This window comes from Marmota marmota, unplaced genomic scaffold (genome assembly GCF_001458135.2).
Source record: "Marmota marmota marmota unplaced genomic scaffold, marMar, whole genome shotgun sequence".
NCBI lineage: Eukaryota > Metazoa > Chordata > Mammalia > Rodentia > Sciuridae > Marmota > Marmota marmota.
The window spans coordinates 21,778,918-21,804,520 of NW_025999842.1; the positions used below are offsets into that span (position 1 = coordinate 21,778,918).

The 25,603-nt window shown below is 32.2% G+C and overlaps 1 protein-coding gene across 3 annotated transcripts in view; it reads left to right on the forward strand.

Annotated features, from left to right (window-relative positions):
- Grik2 (glutamate ionotropic receptor kainate type subunit 2) overlaps positions 1-25,603 on the forward strand; it is a 664,662-nt gene that overhangs the window by 256,833 nt on the left and 382,226 nt on the right. For all 3 annotated transcript variants that reach the window (XM_015499657.2, XM_015499664.2, XM_015499670.2), the window contains 2 exons: positions 1,716-1,769; positions 4,901-5,074. In XM_015499657.2, the coding sequence (XP_015355143.1) occupies positions 1,716-1,769; positions 4,901-5,074 (228 nt within the window). The remainder of the gene's footprint in view (positions 1-1,715; positions 1,770-4,900; positions 5,075-25,603) is intronic.

The following is a 25,603-nucleotide window of genomic DNA, read 5'->3' on the forward strand; positions in this document are numbered from 1 at the left end:
TGTTTACTCACTATCTTGTGTTCTTAAGCAGTTTATTCATCGTTGTTATATAGTTCTCATTTCATCAACTGTAAAATGGATATAATAGAACCTATTTCATAGGGGGTTTTATGAGGTTTAAATATTCAATATTCTTAGAATAGTACCAAACACATTTTAGGCATCACATGTTGTTTTTTATCCATTTATCTGAGTCACTGTTTCTCTCAGTTATCTTTATTTCTATACCAGTTGAATTGGTAAAGAAGAATCAAAGACAATACTGAGGTATCATAGAGTGGTTATAAAGACGAGAAACCCTCTGCAATTATCCAGCAGAAGCAATCAATGAACACTCTCTGTATAAATAAACCAATGTTTTTATTAACCAATGTTTCTCTCTTTTTAAAAAAGTACTTCATATGTTCCCCCCCCCACACACACAAATATCTATCCTTTCTTAACTGAATGGCTTATGTTGTAAAATTACAAATTTTATTCTAGTTAATTGGTAAATACCTACCTATAAGCATTTTATACATAGAACGCAAAAGCTTTGGCTAGGGCTGCTCACTACTAACTAAAAGAGTTTTTGTAGTTAGTAATTTGCGGAAGACTATTATATGCACCTGAGAATATTTATTTCCTTTTAAGACCTCTTCATTCAGTTGACAAATACACTTTCATTTGTCATCACCAAATATTGTCCATTGATAAACATTTTCAAAGTATCCTCTATTTTCAGAGAGGAAAATTACATAGACATTTCTCATTGGAGGTGGACATTTAGACCCATAAGAACCTTTTCTAAGATTGATAGTCTAAAATTAATAAAGAGAGTGGAAAAGTAAAACAAAACAACAGGTAAACTATTATTAATAATAACAATGTTTCTATAATTATCTGTAATTTTTTAATAATAACAGTGATATATAGTTCCTTCATTAATCTAAAGAAATGTCTCTAAAGTACTAAGAGGAAAAAAATGGCCTTTGACATTGTATTTTGTGACACTTTCTTCCTAATTGAGTAGCACTGTAGTGAAGACACTACAAATATAAGGAACTAAGATGTGCTAATTTCAGGTTTGGGTCAAATTTAATGCTTCCTTTAATATGTAAAGCTATAAGTTTCACAAATGGAAACATTCAACTATTAGCTTTTCTATCAAGAGAATTAGGTCAACAAATGATAAATTGTTTTATTATATATAAGCCCGACAATTGTATATAAAACAACTAGTTCTTTTATAATGTATAAAATGTACACTGTTTCTTTGTAAAATATATTTTTTGAACAATATATTTGGATGCAACTTATCATTGAAAAGTATACAGGCTAAATTGTAAGTAAGTAATTGCCAGTCAAATTGAATAACAAATGGCCTAAAGCACTAAATATTTAGTGGCACATGTAATTCAAATTCAAATTGATTTATTTTCAAATTCTTTAAGGAAATGTATGTTCATTATGAATTAATATTCAATAAATAATTGATTTTTTCAACTGTTAAAACAAATAAACAAGCAAAATTCCTTTAGTAAACACTAATCATTTTTAACTACTGGGGAAAGGTTTAATTTAATCCAAATTTTGATGTAACATGAATATTGTAGGTTGATTCTTTATCACATTCTGCTATTTTGTGCTCATCTATATTACTGCCATAATGTATTTTATGCTAGGTATATCTTCTATATTAATATTTTTATTTATCTTTTTTTTTTATTTTTTAGGCATTAGCTATGGGAATGATGACAGAATACTACCACTATATCTTTACCACTTTGGTAAGTAATTTATTAAAACACAAAAGTAATGTTCTAAATTTTATTATTATGATTTTTTTTAGGAGGAAAAATGTGCTTTTGTGAAGAGGTAATATAATGATTAGCACATTTGTAGTTATAAAATCCACAAGGATTTATAAAAAAGAACTAATAATTTTGGTGGTAGGATATGTTTTCAAAATAATATCATTTCAGGTATCAATTCAAAATATTACATATTTTTATATTGCTTCAGAGGGCTTTCAGAACATAATGGATTTTAAAATTAGTTTGCTGGAAAAAGATCAATGTTTTAGAACACAAATTCTTATGTCATTATCTCAACTCTATTCATTTTTTGAAAATCAGGTTTATTGAAGCTGCCCTTTGAGGAGATTAAATTTTCTATCTTATTTTTACCCATGTTTAGTTTGATTTTTTAAAAGTCAATATGGTTTAATTTGCAATTAGAAAATGAAATGTTACCTTTATATTTTGTCTTCACATGTTTTTGCTTGTTATACATGAAAATCTGACTTTACCCTTTAATCAAACTCACTTACTCTTAGCTTTATTTCTTTATTAATCCTCTGTGAAGGAGCTCTCTGTCTCTTTAAGTAATTCTTTCCTGCCCATTTCCAAAATATGAGAGCATTTTAAAATTTGGGTCTCAAAAAAAAAAAAAAGGCATCTTCATTCTATTTTCTTTTTCCTCTTCAATTACTTTCTTTAGAATTGGTATGTGTTTAGAGTTCCAGTTAACACCTTTGTTCAAATGAGTTATCAATGTTCATAAGTAATATTCTTAATTATCATATAATATTGAATAGTTCTAACTGTTCTGCCATTAAGATAATTTCAAAATTTGAATCTTAATGTATTGTCCTCCAAATTGATTCCTCTTGATTTCCTTTAAAACTTCATTGTGTCTGACTCCTGCATCCACCACAAACTTCTCCTGATTTTTTAAGGGTCTCTAGCATCCATCTTTTCTATTCCCACAGTGACCAGTTTAATCATTGCTTTCTCTGTTGATTCAAGTGTTCCAAATGCTCTTTTTACTTTTGGGAGTCTTGAAGTAACCAGATCAAATTACCAAAATTCAGTTGATTTCCATAGCTTTTCATGATAATAACTCTTCCCTCCAATGGAGATTCTTCATATAGTAGTTTCTATTTTACCAATAAATAGCAAGGATAACCTTACTTTTTATAGCTTGTAAGATACTTAGTGGTTGGTAGGTGAAAAGGAAGGGAAATTCTTCCCTTATCAGTAAATTACATTTTAATGCTGTTGCAACACAACTCTACCAAAGTTATAATATTTTGAGAAAATCAAAAACATCTCTTAATTTGAGAAAGAGAAAGAAACAACTACTTTAACGTAGATATAAATTGGCCTATAATTGAAAGCCCTTTATACTTTTATTCTAACCTAACTTCCCAATTTTCTTTTGCTCTGATTCTTCTTTATGGATTCTCTTTGACAACCAAATGGATCTAGATATGTTTCCTGAATAGATATTACATTTCCCCCCTTTTTTGTCTATTTTCACATGGTCTATGCCATTTTTGTCGGAGTCTGGTCATTACGTAATGGCAGATATAGGGGGAAAAAAGAAATAATCACCTATCTTGAAGTTTATGGCTGAGACTAACAAGACAAAGGCAACAAACTTATTTAATATAAATTGTATGTAACGTGAAAACATTCAGAAATTAAAACCCAAAGAAACAGAGAAATCTCTCTATTTAAGTGCTTTGGTTTGATGAAGAGTGGACAGCTGTGTAAAAATATGATCGAATAAAAGGGAGATGATACAGTCTCCTGGTAATAAGACGGTGGGCAATTTAGCAAGGCCTGTTTGTTCAAGTTCTTCTGTACTTTCAAGTATTAGTCAGGATCACTCTGCAATGAAGGTTTTGTGACCTACTCTTCAGGAATGTAGGTCAAGAAATTCTTTCATGACACACATCAAGGGAGAAAGGTGTTAGAAAGTCATAGATTGACCTTCCTGCTCTTCAGTTTTCTCAGTTTCCTTCAGTTTAAAGCATTCAGTAGTCCAATGCCCCATATTTGGGGGTATGCCCCATCACAACTCAGATCCTATTTGTTCTGTGAAGTTTTCCCTCACCTTAGAGTTCAAAGTTATCTATCTTGCTTCTGACTCCTCCAGCACTTATCATTTCTTTTCTTTTTCACCTTAGCATATTACCATGCACTATTTACTTACAGTTTGAATACATCTTATTTCCTCAGAGTATCAACATGAAGTATTGAAAAAAACTGAAGACTCCTTACTTTTATTTTTTTTTTTCAGCACAGAGCACAATTCAGGCAATGCCAGTTCCACTGAATTGTATTCTTGTTATCCAGCCTGTGTAGCTGTGCAAGTCCCAGGCAAGCTGTGCAGAGGTCCAGTGGCATTTGTCTCGCCTTGGTTCCAATATTGTCCAGAAAATCTGATGCCAACTAGAAAGAGGGCAGAAGTCCCACATGCTGTGTGTTCTCATGATGACTTCCAAGTCCCTTGATAGCTGTGGCCTTATAACTCCTGGGAAAGTAAAGGGCAAAACAAGAGCATTCACTCTATGTGGACTGAAGAGGGCAACAGAAGCAGGGCTCCTTATGGTGAGGTCCTCAGAAGGACATGAGACAAAGGAAGCACAAGATTTCTACAACCAACAATCTAATAATTCTTAAATTCTTTACTTGCCTTTCTTATACTTATTATTACTTAGAAATATCATTTCATGATCTGCTTCTTAAAAACAAAAAAACAAAATCCCAGACAAAACAGAACCAACAAATGATAGTAACTACATAAGCAAGCAAGGCATAAACAAAATTAGTTTAAAGTAAAACATGATCGCATAAAAAATAAAGGCAAGCTGTCCTTAATGTGGAGAAAAAACGTCTTGCAAGTCTTAAAAATAAATTATAAAAGTGAAGTATATATACATGTTTATGTACAGAGTACGTGTATTTGTATCATCAAAACATGAGCGCAATCTATTTAAACGTTGGTCATATTTAATGCCACTTGAGACACAATGGTCTTAAATATTCTAAGGGAAGCAAGAATAAATGACTATTTCAATATATGCTTGTGAATGCATTCTATTAATAACAGAAAGAAATTTGTCTTTCAGGACCTATTTGCTCTTGATGTAGAGCCCTACCGATACAGTGGTGTTAATATGACAGGGTTCAGAATATTAAATACAGAAAACACCCAAGTCTCTTCCATCATTGAAAAGTGGTCAATGGAACGGTTGCAAGCACCTCCAAAACCTGACTCAGGTTTGCTGGATGGATTTATGACGGTATGAATAACCATTTTAAGTTTGCATGTTTCTAAATAGTATTGCATAAGTTATTAAATTTTCTGGATTCAAATTTCAGTTTTATTGATAGTGAAGGGATGATATCAGAGCTACTCACTGCCAATAATTTTATTGACAATTTTCTAAATCACTTTTAAGCATTGCAACTATCATTTAGATATTACAATGTGAGATTGTTGCTTAAATTAATTAATGCCATATAGAGAACAAATGAGAGAATGAATCAGTATGAAAGTGTTGAATATTCTTTTTATCATACCTATCAATATAATTTCTCTTCATCATTATGTTTTTAGATAGCTGGTGCTATATAAGTAACTTGCATTATATACAAATCTGCCCTGTGCTTACTCATTCTTTGAGACTCAGGATTAACCAATATTCACATTTGTCACTTTCAAGTTCTGGTTTAAAAATAGAAAATGTATACATGTATAAAGTATAAAGAAGAGCTCAATATTATTTAAATTTACTTGTTTATATAATACTTCCAATGAAAACTAATGTAAGTCACATAATACTTTAACAATTTCTAATAGCTATATTAAAAACATACTGCTTAAACACAGGTTAAAAAAAATCATGTGTATAATTTGTTTTACTTGAATTACAATACCAAAAATACTGTTCTTTAATCAGGTGATCAAAATTAAAACCATGATAAGATAGTTTTCCCAAGTATTTTTGTTTTTTGAGGATATTGTGAATGGAGTGTTTTTCCTCATTTCCGTTTCAGAAGTTTTGTCGCTGATATACAGAAATGTCTTTGATTTATGCGTGTTGATTTTATATCCTGCCACTTTGCTGAATTCATTTATTAGTTCTGGTAGTTTCTTTGTAGACCCTTTTGGGTCTTTTAGGTATAGAATCATGTCATCCGAAAATACTGATAACCTAAGTTCTTCTTTTCCTATTTTTATGCCTTTAATTTCTTTTGTCTGTCTAATTGCTCTGGCCAGTGTTTCGAGAACTATATTGAATAGAAGTGGTGATAGAGGGCGAGGGCATCCCTGTCTTGTTCCAGATTATAGAGGGAATGCCTTCAATTTTTCTCCATTCAGAATGATGCTAGCCTGGGGCTTAGCATAGATAGCTTTTACAATGTTGAGGTAAGTTCCTGTTATCCCTAGTTTTTCTAATGTTTTGAAAATAAAGGGATGCTGTACTTTGTTGAATGCTTTTTCTGTGTCTATCGAGATGATCATATGGTTCTTATCTTTGAGTCTATTGATGTGGTGAATAACATTTATTGATTTCCGTATATTGAACCATCCTTGCATCCCAGGGATGACCTACTTGATCATGGTGCACGATTTTTTTGATGTGTTTTTGTATCCGATTCGCCAGAATTTTATTGAGGATTTCTGCATCTAGGTTCATTAGAGATATTGGTCTATAGTTTTCTTTCTTTGAGGTGTCTTTGTCTGGTTTCGGAATCAGGGTGATGTTGGCCTCATAGAATGAATTTGGAAGAGCTCCCTCTTTTTCTATTTCCTGAAATAACTTGAAAAGTATTGGTATTAATTCTTCTTTAAAGGTTTTGTAAAACTCCGCTGTATACCCATCTGGTCCTGGGCTATTCTTGGTTGGTAGTCTTTTGATTGCTTCTTCTATTTCATCCGTTGATATTGGTCTGTTCAAATTGTGTGTATCCTCCTGACTCAGTCTGGGCAAATCATATGACTTAAGAAATTTATTGATATCTTCACTATCTTCTATTTTATTGGAATATAGGGTTTCAAAATAATTTCTAATTGTCCTCTGTATTTCTGTAGCATCTGTTATGTTATTGCCTTTTTCATCCTGTATGTTAGTAATTTGAGTTCTCTTCATTACCATGGCTAAGGGTCTGTCGATCTTATTTATTTTTTCGAAGAACCAACTTTTAGTTTTGTCAATTTTTTCAATAGTTTCTTTTGTTTCAATTTCATTGATTTCCGCTCTGATTTTAATTATTTCTTGCCTTCTGCTACATTTGCTGTTGTTTTGCTCTTTCTTTTCTAGGGCTTTGAGATGAAGTGTGAGCTCATTTATTTGTTGTTTCTTTCTTTTTTTGAAGAATGACCTCCAGGCGATGAATTTCCCTCTTAAAACTGCTTTCATTGTGTCCCATAGATTCTGATATGTTGTGTCTGTATTTTCATTTTAAAAATTTATGAATGTCTACCATTTTAAAAATTTATGAATGTCTGCTATATCTCATTAAATCCATTTTCTATAGATCAACTGATTGCTACAATTTATGAAATAGCTCCACCTTTGGGCAGTATTTACATTTCATAGGTCATTGTCACCTGCTTTTAGAAATATTAGTCTAACTTGAAACTTTACAAATGTAAAATTCTCTGTTCTTGTATCTGGAAAATCTTTATGATTGTCATTTTTTTCATTTAATTGCTTCAATCAGAGCTTCAAAGAATGTTTGTAAGAATGGAAAGTTGTTTTTTCTCTTTAAAAGGAAATCGAGTAAATTGAGTACCTTCATATAGACACTATGAAGAAAAAATGACACCAACTTTTGGATGGAAAAACAAAACAAAACAAACAAATAAAAATCCCAGACTTTGGTTTTCTTTTAATCAAAAAAAACAATCTTCTAGGATTTGAAAATATTTTATATCCATCTTAATTTTTAAAGAAATAATATAAGAGGGGGAATTTAACTTCTTTATTTATAAAGAGATTGTTAACTACTTCTAGGAATTTGGTCTTCAGTCTAGGAGATATCTTATGGTTTATATCATGGGTTCACAAAATACATATACGATGGTGTGAGGGGGAAGGGAAGAAAAAAAATAGAGAGATAAGTGTCACAGTAGAATGGTAGACAATAGGGATGGGAGGGGAGGGGAGGGGAGGCGGGAGAGGGAGGGCAGCAGAATACAACTGACATTAGGATTGCTGTATGTATACACATGGATGTATAACCAATGTGATCCTACAATCTGTACATGTGGAAAAATGACAATTCATATCCTATTTGAATCAAATGTATGATATGTCAAGATCATTGTATTGTCTTGAATAACTAATAAAAAAATAAAGTACAAAAAAAATTTTCCTCCAAAGTATTCCCATATTTAAAATGAGATACAGTTTAGAAAAATTCCAAACTTGTTTTACTAGTTTAAAGATCTTGAATCAAACTTTTGAACTTAATACAATGTTGTTTTTTTAAAATTTAAAATGTATATTATCCTTCAAATGGTTATTATAATCCTGTGCACAGTGATTTAGCTTTCTTTATAATTCTTTAATTTTGTAATGGGTATCATCACTTCTATTCAAAAACTATTATTGCTTGGTCTTAGTAAAACTAAGTCAATAAACATCATGACAATCTTAACACTTTCATATTCTGAGAATTTTACTAGTTTCTCCAAGGCTTAGTGCTCTTCTTTATATATATAAAAAAAATCATAAACAACAATCCAGTGTTACTTTGGCACTGAACCTTTACATGAGTTCTATGAGTCTATATGTCACCCTCTGAAGTGAAGTATTCCCTAACTTGTAATAACTTGCAGATTAATGAAAGACATGTTCATTTTGACATAATCTATTAAAAGACAAAAGTTATGAGGAAAAGAGTACTAATTGCTTGTTCAGGGAGATAGAACCATTTAGAGAGACTTAAACTTCAGAAGATGGAAAAGGAGATACGATGTTAGGAGGAATACATGTTTGGGTTCTATCTTTCTAGTCAGGAATCTATTCTCCCTCTGTTCTGCTCTTTTACAATTGCAGATGATTTTGTGGTAGTAAATGAATGATAGTATAAAAATGGAATGCTAGGAAAATCAGCTTTTGTCTAGGCATTGTATTTGGATCACAGATTTTTAGAATTTTCAGTATAACAGTTTTCCCTTTGGTGTAGTCATAAATGCTTCTCAAGTGGCATACACACACACACACACACACACAAAAGTTGTTACATAAAGCTCTTATGAGATAATGTTTATGTTTTTAAAAATATGTTTATCAGTGTATTATAGTTAAGAATAATATTCAAGTTCATTTTGACATAATTTATATGCACAGAATATAATTTGCTCCATATCAGTTTCTAGTACTTCCTCTTTCACTACCTCCCTTACTGTATGTTTTCATCTGATTTATTTCAAAATGTAAAGATTCCACTAGAAAACTTACATGAGAACATTTCTTTTAAAACGAGTGGGCTCAAAAGAAGTATTATGAACACTTTTTGAATAATACTGCTTATCTAAAAATGTGTACCAGCTATTGTTTATTTTTTTGTATAATCACAGCATCAAAACCAAAATACTTTGGAAGTAGTCTTGAGGTTGATCACTAAGATAAAAACTTCTTCTAAAATGGATGCTGCTTAATTATATTTTTACAGTTTTCCTCTTGAAAAATATGATAATTTTAAAATATATTTATTATGTAACATTATATAAATGATATAATGAGTATACATGCAATCTTTTCATTATATAACATTAATTCTTAACTAAAATACTATATGATTTTTTTTATAAAGATAAAACCAACATGAGATCTTTTTAATATATTGACATGTTTATGCCTTGCATGAGTATTCTGGGTTTTTTCCATTTATCATTGTATTATAAGCATTTTCAAAAAATTATTATATGTTTAGGAAGAGAAATCAATAGGCTATTTCTACTATGAATGGATGAGGAAATTAGAAAGAATTTAGTTAGAAAAGACAGAAAAGGAATTATAGCCTGGAAATATGGCTTTGGCAACATTTCCTTCACTCAATTTATGAAATCTCAGTGTTTATGTATTTCTTGTTCTTTTCTTTCTCCATATGGCTCCATAAAGAAATGGGATTATCAGCAAAGTTCCTAGTGATTGGAGTAAGACCTATTATTATCAGTATCATAGTCATTTGCCACTATGTAAGATCATAGTGCTTAGACTTTCACAACCTTTCTTCATGTTTGAGCTATAAAAGGAAGCTGTGAATTGGATTCATAAAAGTTAAGATTTTAATTGATCCTTGAAATAACTGTCGATCAGCTAAATGACTACTGAATATAAGACATTTCTCTGACAATTATAGTTTCTCCTTATATTGGCTTTGGGCTTCATATTAAAGGTATTGATACTGATTAGCTTGATACAGTTTTAATCTTCACTTGGTATAAACCCAAACAAAGAACCAATTTCTACAGTATACCCACACTCTATCTATTTAATGAAGCCCAACATCCTTTCTTCATACACGGGCCCTATGTTTACCTATATCCCCTTTTCCCATTTCCTCTAGGCCTACACACTGCTATTCCATCAGTACTCTAAATTTCCCACACAAGTCCTTATTTTAAAACAATTTTTGTACTGTTTATCTTCTACTAAATGTTCACATCTTTTTATGCTTCTGGAGGTGCAGAAGTTCTTTTCTGTGAGCATTTTCACTGTTCTTTAGTTTATAATCTGATGACATTACTCCCCATCCTCTATCTAGACACCATTTTTCTCCTTTCAGCAATCACTCTTGGTTGAAAATTTAGTTTTTGAACCCATTAGGGCTTTATGATGGTTATATTTATTGTTGATATATTGAGTTAAAGCAATCTCAACTCAAAAGGACCAAATCAAGTATAAACACCTCAAAGTACATTTTAAACAGTCTAGCTGTAACCCTAAAATCCTTCCTGGTGATCCCAATATTCCTCTGCATATTAATTTTAACATGCTGTATTCTGTCCCATGTCTTAATTATTATCATATTATGCTTTCTTGTGATGATAAGAATTATCATGCATATTCATGTATAATATAAATTTATGACATAAGTAAATAACTGTGTCATTTGGATTGCCACAGAGAAATTAATGTTTTAGTAATTTAAACTCTAGATGTCAGCAGCTATTTCCATTTTCTTTTTTCTAAACAGTCATCAATTCTACTGTCAATTCTACTATGTCAATATCTCTTTTAACTACATTCTTCTTTTTATCCACGGAGCTATGTCTTAGTTAAAAAAACAGTGGAATTTCTTCTGGCTGTTGAGAGTCTTCTTACTGAATTCCCACTCCTAACATCTCTCTCCTACTCTCTAGTGTTATCTTTCCAGAATTTTGCCCATGGTTCCTCATCATTTATCAGGTGAAATTTGAGCTCATCTTACAAGCCTCCAAGGCCCTCCATGGATTGTGTTTTTGCCTCTTTGTTGAGTCTCATATTTGCTTATTTCCTGTTTCAGTAAGTTTGTGTCTCACCCTTAACATGTCATCTCTCATTTTTCATCACCTGTGTTTGGCACAATATGTTCTCATTTTCTGAATGACTCACCCCTGTTTAAATACAGGACACGTTCCTGCTTATACTCTGATTTTTGGATTATCTGTTATCTTTTCTGTGAATTTTCTCTAAGTCCTCTAGGCACTTTATGTGGTCCTACCTTTGAGCTCCTTAAGTATAACTACATAGAGATTTAAAGCTGGTGATGTTTTTCATTTTCACTTTCCTTTTTCAATAGATGGTAAACTCTTTTGAGGCAAGAACTAGATAGTGTTGCTTTTGAAGGCCCTGCACCTAGTTTTGTGACTGGTGCAAAGTAGATGCTAATAATAAAAGAGTGATTGCTTGATTGAGTAGATATGCGTGTTGATTGATTTTAATCATATTACATCTGATTTCTAATCACTAGACCCTCTCACTTCCCCAAATATAATCTGGAGAGTTTTTTTATTTACCTACTTACACTTTATTATCAGGATATCTAATCATTTGGAAGATGCAAATAAATTAGTCTCAATTTTTTTTTAAAAAAAACCTTAAAAAGTGAAAACTTAAAAATGATTTTGATGAAATAGTAAGTTTAGTGACTTAAAGGGTTCTCATTCTCTTTTACAAAGGAAGAATGTTTGTAAGAAAGGTAAATATGTGTTTAAATTCTAACGCTCTCCTGACAATTACATCACAGACCAAAGTCCAGAATTTTAAAAGTTTCTTTCATCATTTGTTTATCTTAAATTAAAGATAAATATCTCCCATACACAACTCAGCAGAGGTTTGCTCCTCTACTAAAGGGTCATACATTATTTTGTTACTATACAAAGATTTACCTTCATGAAAGTCAATGAAAACAGAACTACAGAGAGATCTAATGACCAGGAAGGCTTCCATTACGGCTAGAACTGCAAACCTGCTCCTGCTATTGTAACTCTCTTTCACCAATTAAAATAAGAATGAATACACAGTTCTGCCATAAAATGGATCAAACTAACTCACTATTTTATTTATTTTTAAGTGAAATCTCCTAATTCTTATTGTAAATATTAACTCATCTTAATTTTACAGATTAATGGGTTTCACTGTGATCTTTCTGTACATGCATATATCATGTTTTACTCAGAGCCACCCTTTCCCTTTATACTCTTTTGCTTTCTCTTCCCACTCACCAATCTCATTCCTATTCCTAATGGTTTCTCATCTCCTTTCAGATTTTTATTTATTTATTTATTTATTAGATCCCACATATGAGAGAAGACATGATATTTGTCTTTCTGTTTCTGGCTTATTTCACTTAACATGATGCCTTCTGTCTCCTCTATTTTCTTGCAAATGGCATGATTTCATTCTTCTTAGTGGCTGAATAATATTCCATTCTGTAGAGATACTGCACTCATTTGTTCACATGCATCAAGGCTGAATCCATAGCTTGGCTATTGTGAACAGTGTCACAATAAAGATAGGTATGCAGGTATCTCATTTGTGTGCTGACTTGATTTCCTTTGGTTACACATCCAGGAAGATATAGCTAATTGTATGTAGTCCTATTTTCAATATTTTTTTTTAGGAACCTCCATTCTGTTTTCCAAAGTGTCCATTAGTTGACCTTCCCACAAAGAGTGTACAGAGCTTCCTTTTTCTCTATATTTTTATAAGCATTTATTACTTTTTGTTATTTTGTTGTTGGTAGTGGTGGATTTTTTTTTTTTTTTGGTGTGTGTGTGTGTGTGTGTTGGGGTAATATTTATTCTGACAGGTGAGGTGGAAATTCAAGGCAGATTTTATTTGGATTTCCTTGATGAGAAAAAATGTTGAGAATTTTTCATATTTTCATAGATCATTTGTACTTTTTGAAAAGCATCCGTCAGGTCATTTTCCCACTTTGATTGGATTATGTATTTTTTCAATGTTGAACATTTGATGTTCTTTATATATTAATTTCTTTATAAACCTTAGTCAGATGAATAGCTGACAAAGATTTCTTCCTGTTCTGTTTGATGTTTCCTCACTCTGTTGATTGTTTCCTGTGCTGTGCAGCAGCTTTTTCATTTGATGTAATCCCACTTATCAAATTTTATTAGCTATTGGACTTCTAGTCAGTATACAACTCACTATTATATAATCAACAAGTTCATTGTATCGAATATGATACTAAACTACCAAAAAATAACTAAAAATATAGAAAAGTAATGAGCTAAATACCCTCTCTTTGATCAATTTTAATTGTGGTTATGTTGAACATAGCATTCAGGATTGGAAACCAAGCTCTCAGGTTTCGGTGATGTATATAATATTGCTATTTCTTGACAAAACTAGAGAATTGACAATATTGGAGGTAGTTTATGTCTTTCTGATTGCATTTCACATCTTTGTAGCCCTAAAATTATATTCAAACTTTAATTGATGCTTTTCTCCCAGTTTTTTATTTCTTTACTCTCATTCCCTTTCTTCCTTTGAATGCATGTTAAAAATCCCATTTTCATAATATTTTGTGATAGCAAAGGATAGACATATGTTAATAAGCAAAGTTTCAACACATAGTAGAATTATAGAACTAATTGCTTTTATTTGGTGTTTAAGAATTGAAGAAGCCCTCCTTTCACAAGTTAGAATGAGATCCCATTGGGCAATGGCAGAACAGTGGGTTTTGAGATGTGGGAACAAGAAGATAGAGCCATGGAAAAAGAGCCCATTAGTTGACATCATGTTACTTCGGGTTCCTCCCCTGACTCAAGGGTAAAGCACAAGGCATTTCTTTATTATGCTCACTCAGGATTGAAGAAATATTTTGTTTTCAGGAAAAATTTAGTCTCTTTGGTGCTGTAGCTACTTCCTTAAAGTTTCAGTTTGATTATGTTGCACTTAGCATTAGTGACTCCATTTGGTTTGGTCTGATTTGTTAGGACCTAGTACAGGAGCTCAGTTCAAATCAATGATCTCACATAATTAACACCGGCAGCATATTTGCCAGGGATTTGCCTAACTTCTTACCATTTTGTTGAAAAATGTGTAACATTTGACAACACTTATTAACATAAATATATAACTGCTAGTTTTATTCTTGTCATTTTCTTAATAAATGAATATTTATTAAGAATAAACATGTGGGTCCATAATATAATCAAATATGGCAGAAATATTTGTATAAGTTTTTAGAGTATGTAGTGAAGTCACAAACATACTGCTTATTACATTTATATATGATGGATTTAATGAATGGTGAAAGGACACTGAGTATATAGATGAATAACAGAATAACATTGTTTCTTCATTTTGTATAACAATCTTCTATTATGTTGCAAATAAGGTCTGAATATAATTATGATGACCTAAAAACCTCCATTGTTCCATTAACATAGAACATTCTATCTGATTATCTTTGCTTATTGTGACATTGAATAATCAGCATTTATCTAAAGTTGATAAAGACATGAAATCTCAATTTTAAGTAATTGTTCCTTACATGAAAAATGGCAGTTGCAGGGAAGCATTACCTTCATAGACATATTTTTAGGACAATTTTAAAACTTTTTGCTTGTTAAAGACAGGCTGAATCAAATGCTTTTTTCCTCTCCTCCCTGAAGAGCAAAAATTCTCTTTGAAGTATTGATATAGTATTGTACAATACAAACTTGTAAAGGATAAATACATATTTGCTTACAGTTTTCCTTAGCTTCTTATTTTATATTTAAAGCATAGGGGAGGAAAAAACTTTGCTCATCTTATGTTTGTTGACTAGAGCCCTATAAAGTATACCAACAAAAGGCAAACTGACAAGAGTTATACAACAGAAGTCCACTAATGGGTGCATTCATTCATACACATCAGAGAACTCTGAGATGAGTGACTGCAAAGAGTAGTTTCAACTTGGATTTACATATCATTTACGTAGATAATACTTTGTGGAAAAGTGACAAGACAAAAGAAAAAGCACTAAACTTTTTAGAGGTTTATGGGTTTAAGGTGGCAAACTGTGAGAAGGTATATATATATATAAAGCTAAAACAACGTTAATAAACTTTGTGATATGAGTTCATCGGCTGGTAGGTAGATAGTTTACTAAACCCTACTATTTATTACTCATATAGATTACATTTATAAATAGAGGTCTGAATCCCATTTCCAAGTGTTGGTCATGTGGTTATTTTAGCCATGTTTGTTAACTTCTTTGAGCCTTACTTGTAAGATCAAAATAATACATTTCAGTAAGTTGTCCTGAAAGTGACTCCATTTGGTTTGGTCTGATTTGTTAGAACCTAGTACAGGAGCTAGTCAAAAGAAATAATGAATTTAAAATGTTGGAAAATTACTGTTTCTTAATAATTATTTTTATTGTTACTTTTCTTATAACTCCAATGCTTTATAAATATAGCACAAGTTTTGACACAATGCTATAGTTCAATTAGTCCATTCATCACTTCAGCAGTCAGTGTGTGTGTGTGTGTTGTGTGTGTTTGTGTATTGTTGAATGGTTGATTGAAATAGTCCTTAAGAGGCTTTTATACAGAATCTACTTAGAAGTTGAAATCTAGTAGTCTTCTTAAAAAATGAGCCCATTCACAATGATTTGAAGCATGCTATTAGAATGATATATCTCTATTTAACAGATACTTAAGTCTAGTTAGAAGTTTCTAAAAAAGTTATGTGCCATTTATTTCCTCTTAATGTCAAGTCATTTTTTTGCTAGGGTAAGAAGATGGCTTATTGGGCACAGAATTAAAGAATGGATTTTCATTTCATTTATTTTTATACCTGTTATGGAAGACTGTTAAGTATGTTTTACTTCCATCTTAGAGCAAGAACTTTATAATCAGAATGTAACTACAGAAACCAAGGTCTGCTTCTTATTTCCTGCGTAAATTCTCTTAACTTTATAATAGCACTAATCTTCAGTTACCTTGTCTATTTAAGGGAAATAGCAATGCCTACACTGTAGTATCAATATTAAGATCAAATACATAGCATTTATATTTCTCAAGACAGTAAATCCTTCATAAATGGTATCCATTCTCTTCAAGGCAAATGTCATCTCTCTATACTTTTAGTGAAAGTTGTGTTTCAGAGGAAAATTCATTATTGTTAAAGAGTCTTGATGCCCTGTTTGTACAAATATGATAACTAAACATGTATACAGCTGCATGAATACTACCTTTTAAAAACATCTAAGCCAGGGTAGTTGCTTTTTTTAATGCTCTGACTGAAACTGTGAGAATGAATATGAATCATAACTAGTTTAGATATCAAGTTGTTTTGTTTATTTCATGACAATGGCATCTAAGTAATTATATTTACATTAGAAATATAATTTTTATGAAGTGTGGCTTATGCAGTTTTATGATGTAAAGGCCTAAGAAATGGTCAGTGATCTATTTTGATGCATTAATTTCCAAGATAGGCTTATCTAATACTCTTTAAATCCACATTAATAAATCAAAAGAATATTTCAGACAAAACGAAATGAAGAGTTTTAGGGTGAATTTGCCTAAGGGATATTAGGAATTCTCTTGCTTTATTATGCAGAGAGGAAATATTATGTTGATCTTTCATTTGCCTTTCTAAAAGAACTCATAAATATTTTATTCATTAATCTTCAGAATACCCTGTGACCAAATTGAACCAGAAGGGGAAAGTAAAGTTATTAAACAGACACAGATATTGAAATGGTACCAAATAAATCCTTTATTAAAAAAAAAAAATTCTATGCATTGTTATTCATTCACTCATTCCCCAAAGGTTAATTGACCTCATACTATATGAAATGTGTGGTATTATATCACGTGATGGATAAGAAAAAAAAATATTTATATTACATGATGTTTGCACCTGAATAATTATCAATTTAGTAAATGAAGAAAAGTTCACACATAATAAGGAATGTATGTAAAAAATAGTGCATTTATGTAAGGGTTTACCCACTTTTTGTTTACTATGTAATTATAACTTCATACATAAAGACATGGCTTGATAATGTAACATGCCAAAATAACAGGAAGAATATTTCTCTTCATTTGTAGTTGCCTCACTGGACATACTTAAACATACACTTTCCTGGGATAAGTCCAAGAAACTCAGAAACTTGATCAGGTTGGTCAGGTCAGTTGATGGAACCACAATAGGAATAATAATAAATATAATAATAATAATAATAATGATAATAATAATAATAATAATAATAATAATAATAATTCAGATGTGTTCTATTAAAAATAAACAATTTCCTAGGGACTACTAGGTTTGAAGCAATCCGAAAGGTACTACTGTGGTCCTGGAGCTAGTAACAGTCCTGGTGTCCTGGCATACTGAAAACATGGCAGCTAAATCCATCCATGCTTTTATTGCCTTAATTGTTGGAGACTGTTTTTGCCAATTTTCATTCTATGTCTTGTCTGGTCACTTGTCTCTGGAACCAAAGTTTCAATTTACTCAAACTGGCCCATTCCAGCTACTTTTCCAGTTCATAGTTAACTAACTCTTTAGTGTATGTAAGAAAAGCAACACTTAACTGAGTCAGGAGCCCTAAATAGTCACATACTATATCCAGACCAACCCTTGCCCACGACTGACTTTCAGGCCTGTCTAGACCGTGTCCTCTCTCAGTTTGCACTTAAGTAGCCCTTAGTCTCTCAGAGGTATTTGGAATTAGGATCTTGATTGTTTTTCTCCTAGGAGTTTCCTTGTTCCTTTTGCACATTTATCTACTTTCCCCCCACCAACTTCCAAGAACCTGGTGCTAAGGAGAAGAGACAGAGCAGTCTCTGTAAAACCGCATGTGTGGTTGCAGTGACCACCAGGGAAATGACACAGAGTTGGCTTTCATCTACTTAATTTTTTTTCTTCGTTTTTAAAAGTCACTTGATGAATCAACTAAGAACAGAAAAACTATATTCCAAGATAATTTGAAGTTTTTATCTTTTGTCATAAAACTCAATTGATAATTTTTTCTTGTTATGATTATTTCAACATCACCAAGTACTGAACGCCTGTTCTAAAAATGCTGTAATTTGGTGTGATTGGGAAAGGAATTTGAACACAAAATAGAATTTTGATAAGAATAGAGAGCAGAAAGGTCATTTTGGTAAAAGATAATGGAAAGCTATTGGAATTTTTAGGAGAGTGCAATAAAATTGATAATTATCATTTATCACTCTTTGCTAAACACTATGCCATTTGTAATTGTTATAAAAAGATAAAGCAAGTGATTTATGCCAACCATAGTTTTTAAAATAGTTCTGTAAAATGCATTATTTCACTTTTCAGGTGATGAAACTTGAAAAAAAAAATGTTTAGTTTGTTCTCTGAGGGCATCAGTCAGAAAGCTGAGCATGAAGTTCAGGCCTTTCTGTCTTGATAGCTCATGCTCTTCCTGTTCCACTCTCCTCTCAGAAAGGCTCATCTGGTGACTGGAAACAGATGTAGCAGACACATTGCAGCAGGGGGGCAGGAAACTGTAATTCAAGTCTAAAGTAATAGGGACTTATATAGAGCAGAGGGGGCTCAAAGGAATGATTGAAGGGGAAGACTTTTGAAGTGGAAAGGAGAACAGAAGACAAAAGAGGCTTTTGAGGTTTTTCAGCTGAGGGGACTAGGAGGACTCCAGTGTTTTTAATAGAAATGGGGCTGTCTGGAGAAACAAGTGGCAGGAGAAGATGACATTGATTGTAGACATGAAGAATTCTAGATGATTGTAATACCCAAAGGAAGAAGGCTAGCACAAAAAGTTGGTAGCTGGAATATTGTTTTTCATGGCAATAGTTTTTACTGTTGCTTTTTTTTATTTGTTTGCTTTGGAAATGTGGAAAACATTATAGATTCCTATGGGCATATATTTAAAATCCTGCACAGAAAAACACCTAGCTTACCTGTTGGACCACTAGTTCTAAACCCTGAAAATGAGAAAATATAAGTTATGTTTAAAGTCAGTAAAAAAAAAAAAATTACTACATCTTTTGGTGCTTTTGTTTCTCAATAGTCATGCAAGAGTAGACAGAAGATTCATACCACTTGTTCTTGGATCTGGGAAATAATGCCTTGAAAGAAGAGGCATTAATTTGAATTCTGATCCTGGCTTACAAGCAAAATAATACTCTTGGGCTGGGGATGTGGCTCAAGCGGTAGCGCGCTCACCTGGCATGCGTGCGGCCCAGGTTCGATCCTCAGCACCACATACAAACAAAGATGTTGTGTCCGCCGAAAACTAAAAAATAAATATTAAAAAGTTCTCTCTCTCTCTCTCTCTCTCACTCTCTCTCTAAAAAATAAATAAGTAAAAAATAATACTCTTGCTAAATATTGCCTTTGAAATCAATTTCTTAAACTCCATTCTCAGCCTTTAAATATTTGTTCATCTTTCCAATCATTTACTTTATCAAAGGGAAAAAAGAAATGAATGTGATAAATTAAAGCATGATAATGCCTTTAAAAATGAACTTCTCTAACCTCTAAGGCAAGTTCACATAAATTCAATAGTCAAAATTCAACCATAGTTGTCTAGATTTGAGAAGCTGATAGAATCATTTTATTTTAAGTAAAATTTGGAGAAATCAAAATCCTAATAAGGCAAATACAGGTATTACTCACTTTTAAAAACACTATTTTGCTGTGCTATTTTTTATTTTTAATGTTTAACATTATTTGAATGTTATTGCATAGGTGATACATAGTGCAGAAAATTGAAAATGACAGAAATATGTAGAAGGAAATTAAAATTTTGTATTTATTAACACTGAGAGAAATCATTAATCAGAGAGAATGATAATTACCACTTTAAGGACCAGTGTAAGCTCTCTTAATCTACCTTCTCTTAACCAATTTATGAAAGTAACTGAAGCTCTATGTCCATTAGTTAAAATATGGCAATCAATGTTCACAAAATATTGAATAGCCACCTCTAAGAGGCTACTCTTTCGGGTCCTGTATACCCCTGTATTGGGTATTTTTAATACATGTCAGCAGTGTTTTTTTCATAACTAGTTTATGCTTTCTGTACTTAGTAATTACACCATTAATTTAAGCATCATATAAAATAGTGAAATAAAAAAGCAAAAACAGGAAATTGTTTCAATGAAAACTAAGATGTTCCTGTTGGGAAAACTTGATAAAGCTAACGCATTTAAAATATTCGTATGCGAGTGGAATCAAAACAATCTTAAATGATATATTCTGCAAATAGACTGCTTCCTTTACTGTCTCTCCATTTCCATTTCACTTAAAAGAAACTGAGGCTGGAAATCATAGATAATCTAGCATGCTTGGAGCTTATGCAAAATAGAATAGAATTTCAATCACTCATGAAAAAAGTCTTGGCTCTACGGATGAATTTATAGTTAGATATTTTATACAAATATTATATGCTTTTACAAACCATCTTATATTAATGGTCAAGTATTACCTTTGATTGCTTTGGAAAAGAGAACATCTATGCATTTATTTCTATAAAATTCTCTGTGTCCTTATATATAATTCATTTAAAATAAGATCATATTATATACACAGTTTACTTCTTGTTATTTCTACCTCAAAGATATTGTAACTAAGCAAGAGACCATTGAATGCTTTCATCTATTTATAAACTATTAGGATTCTGTCAATAGCTAAAATAAATAGTATTATAAATTTTATTTTATATATGTGTGAATGTAAGAATATGGATTTTCATATAATTTTTTCTCTTTCTGAGCATTCATGTTATCAATTTTTCAATTTGAAATACTTTTAAAAATTTTTCTTTTAATATTTGTCTCTTTTTTATGGTAGCAGTGTTACTTTAAAAATAGAAATATCTGAAGTGTACATATTTTGAGTGTTGGCTGAAATCAAAGAAAACATAAAATTTGATAAAATGTATCAAAAATTATGTAAAATAAAATTAGTGATCACTAACACAGCTTAATCTGCTTTTTAAATATGCTATCATTAAGTGACTGCATCATTTATAATGGCCATAAAATAACGAAGTATGATAAAATATTTTGCATACCAATTAATTCCTCCATCAACTTTTTTTGTGTATGTGTGTGTGGGAGGGTGTCTGGTACTGATGATTGAACCCACAGTCTCGCACTTACTAGGCTAGCACTCTTTACTGAGCCCTTTTTTGGATTTAATTTGAGGCTTAATCTCACTAAGTTGCCCAGCTTGGCTTTGAACTTGTGATCTTCCTGCCTTAGCCTCCTGAATAGCTGGGATTATAGTCAGACACCTCAGCACTTGCTTTTCACACTATGTTGTTTTTGTTTCTTTGGTGAGTTATTTTAAAAAATTCTTCAAGAAGTATGATTAAAATATCAACAATGTAGAAAATACATAAGGAGATGTGCAGAATTCTACTCTTATTGTTGGCATTATGTTCAATATTTTGCCTTCATCAAAACATACTCACAAGAACAGTGCTGGATACTGTGATCTTTAGAAATTGTGTATTGCCCTATATATAACTCAGCCACAAATCAATGAGTATGCTTCAGGCTTTGATTTTTGTTTTTAGTTTAGAGATGAACACCATGAGGGCATCATCCAGAGAGTGATTTATCACATTTTATTTCAGATCTCTTGTAGTAAAACCTGAATTTTCTAGTCCTTGTTCTACCGCACACATCATTATGCATATAATATTTGAAAAAATAAACAATTTTAATATAGAAGTGAATATTAAGCAATGCATGTTTGAATTAAATTGAGGTAGCTACCACCTCATTCTGAAAACATAATACCACCTGAAGACACATCTGTGCATATTTGTTATTTAAACTTTTATTTTCTCTCATTGTCGCATATTTTTAAATGTACACCTATATGCTATTGCAAACATCAATTACTTTTTAATTTTAGAATTAAATATAGATCAGATATTGTATTTGTTTTGGTCCTCCATGAAGCAAATGCCAAGAAGAGGTTAAATACATATGAGAGATTTATTGGGCAGGTATTCCTTTGAAGGATAAAGAAGAGGAAGTCAGGCAGAGAATTTTCAAACTAACATTCCACTCTGAAACTTGTGGAAAGATGGAAGGGAAGATAGGATTGGATAGAAGAGACTCAGACTGCAATGCAAAAATTCTTAGCTAGGTAGATGGGGATTCCTGGAAACAGACCTTCCCACTATAGGGATATTGCATCAGGAAGAATGGTGTGCTTCTTGCTAGTCAGCCAAACTCAGTCTTTGACTGGTAGTAGTTCTGCAGAAATATGGCCTTTGAATACAGTGGGGATGCAAAGGTGCACAAGAAGAAGCTACAGGCTTTTAATCAGTTATAATCCCTTCCTTAGTTTAGAAGAAAAGTTTGAACAGAACATCTTCATTATTTTCACACATAACATCTTGGGCCTTTTAGTGAAGTTGTTGTTGAGAGGATATGGATTTTGTTTTTTTATTATTATTTATTTTTATTTAACTTTTGTTTGTTTTTATACTGGGAATTGAACCCAGGGTCACTATACCATGGAGTTAAGTACCTATCCACCTCCACACTTTTAAATTTTGAGACAGGGTTTTGTTAAGTTGCTGAGGATCTCGTTAAGTTGCTGAGGCTGGCCTTAAATTTACCATGTTCCTGCATTAGCCCCCTGAGTTGCTGGATTTACAGGAACACCACTATGCCCTGTTAGATTGTCTTTCTTAATTTTATTAGTTAAAATTCTCACTCTTCATTGGTGATTATGTTTTATAACTGCTGATTATGTGAGAGATTAAGGATGGGTTGTATAACTACGCCATAGGCTCTAGATTTTTAAAAAGGAAAAATTAAATAAAATCTTAAAACATATATCCTGATTATGGAACAGTATAGGCTTGTGTGTGTTTGTAAATGAATGAGCACATATTTTAATTTTTCACATAATACTACTAAAAAATTCAGCTGGGCGTGGTGGCAATCCTGGTGGCTCTGGAGGTAGGAGGATCCCAAGTTCAAAGCTAGCCTCAGCAATGGCGAGGAACATACATATATATTTATCTGCCAATCAACCTACCCAGTTTTCTCTAGTAAGTATAGCAAAAAATGCTTTAAAGTTCTGGGAAGGAAGATTTCCATTAAATAAGTAGATAGCTCTAAGCTCAGGTGTCATCCTTACAGCTGAATAACTGGGCCTTGCCATGTCTAGGGATTTGAGCTTATGGCTGTATTAGAGACTGGATTACAGAGTTCAAACTTATGTTTTTGATTTTTGGCAAGCCTCTTATCTCTTAGCTTCAGGTTTGGGCACAGATTTAAGATGGCACAGAATCATCTGCTATTTTCATGGGATAGAAGGCAGAGAATTCTTGCCATTAATGTTTAGCTCTGCTCTCACAGGCGTTTGACGAGGATGCTGAAATACACAGGGTTTGTTCTGGATGGGAAAGAGCTTCCTGACAGTGTCTATTCATGGATGTCCTGGTTTATACTTACCCTCTGGGGATTATATCATGAGATGCAAAGACTCCTACAAAATGCTCAATTATAATGCCACTGTCAGGTATGTTTGGTCTTAGGTTGATTTGATCAGGATGGCATTTACTATGTTTTAAGTAGGAGAAGAGCCCACTGATGTTTCCTTATTGTGAAGTCATTTCAGATAGAATGCATTGAAAATATCTTCTGGGGTAAGGAGATAGCTAGACTGTGAGGAAATAAAAGTGAGATGTAAGAACAGGGATCTGCCTGCTGAGACCTACATTCTAGTACTGGCTTTGTTGCATCCTAGCTGTGGGCCTTGGGAACAGTAACTGGTACCTTTGCTTGCTCTACTGTCAAGTGGGATTATAATATATACCTCAAAGGGTAGTTCTGAAGATCAAAGGTGAAGACAATTATGCTAATATTTTAGAAATTGCATAGTGCTAAATATACATAAAAATTTTCAAACGAAGCAATTTTAAATAGAAGTAAGAGTGACTTTGTGGCCTATATTATTATTCCTGTTTTTATAAATCGTTGAATAATATTTAGTTTAGAGATAAAAAAAGACAAACTATACAATTACAATAGCTAGAATATATTTGATTGGGGCTGGTTCTAGGCAAAAGAATATCATCATTAAGGGTTGCTCACATCCATTCCTATAGCTCATCCACTCTTCTGAGTTTCCTTACTTTCCTGGTAGTTTCACTCTTTACATGGGTTCACCAGACTTCCTTGCCATGCTCAGCATTCTGGCCAAACTGGACCCTATCTTTTAGACTTTGTGTTTTTCAAAGAAGCCTATCTGATAACTAATCATTTTTTTAAAAGTATCTTTGTAGATTTGATAATTACAAAAATATTTAAAGGATCCTTTTGCCTTCATCCACTTCTCTTTAACCAGGGCCCTGCCTTTGTACTGCCTGAGACTTGATGGACATTTTGACAGGACACTTCAAAATAATTCTCATAACACTTCACTTTCTAATCCTAATGGAAGAAAAAAAAAAAAAACAAGTGGGCCCTGCACAGAGACTTCAGTGTGGAGGCTCAGCCCTGTTTGGGGGGATGGGATTGCTAATAGACTGTGAATAAACACAAGAGATAAAGAATTCATTGGAAGGTGATTTTTTAAAGTTTCTGATATATGCCAATTGCTAGTCTAACAATTACAATCTCTCAGTCAGGTAATGTTTTAAATTAAGGACATAGATATTTTCTATTTCTTATTTCCCTGACTCAAATCAAGACGAAACATTGGAAAACCACTGATTTCTATCTTAGAGACATATTGCTTCGTATGTGAGCTGTGCACATTTTTATTAAAATGGAATCTTTTTATTTCTTCTCTTATTTTGTTATAAAAGCAAATTATCTACCTCTAGTATTTGCTTCAAAATATTTCAGAGTAATATTTCTTTTCTTCGGATGAGATAGTACAGTGATTGAATATTGAGTAATCCTCTTCTTTTGCCTTGACCTTACTTGGTTCAGCCCTTCATAATTCAGGTCTCATCTCTTCTTGGCTGTCACCCTTTCTCAGACATCCCCTGACCATCCACTTCCTTGTAGACACTTTCCATCTGAGTTGAGTGTCCTCACTTATTTTATTATCCCTATAGCTTTTCTATTTATGTTTTTATTGTTGAATGGTACTCTTTCCCCTGTAAGATTTACAAGAACAGAGGTTATCATTATAGTCCCTGCCTCTAGACATCCCTTTCATCATCATCTGATTAAGTATGCAACAATGTATATAAATATGTATAAAGTATCACCCTACCTAGTGTTACTTAATACTTATGACTAAAAGAAATATGGATTTACATAATGCTTAAAAAAAAAAAAAAAAGGCTGTCCAGAAGAAAGAAGTTGAGGCACCAGAGTAAAGATATTA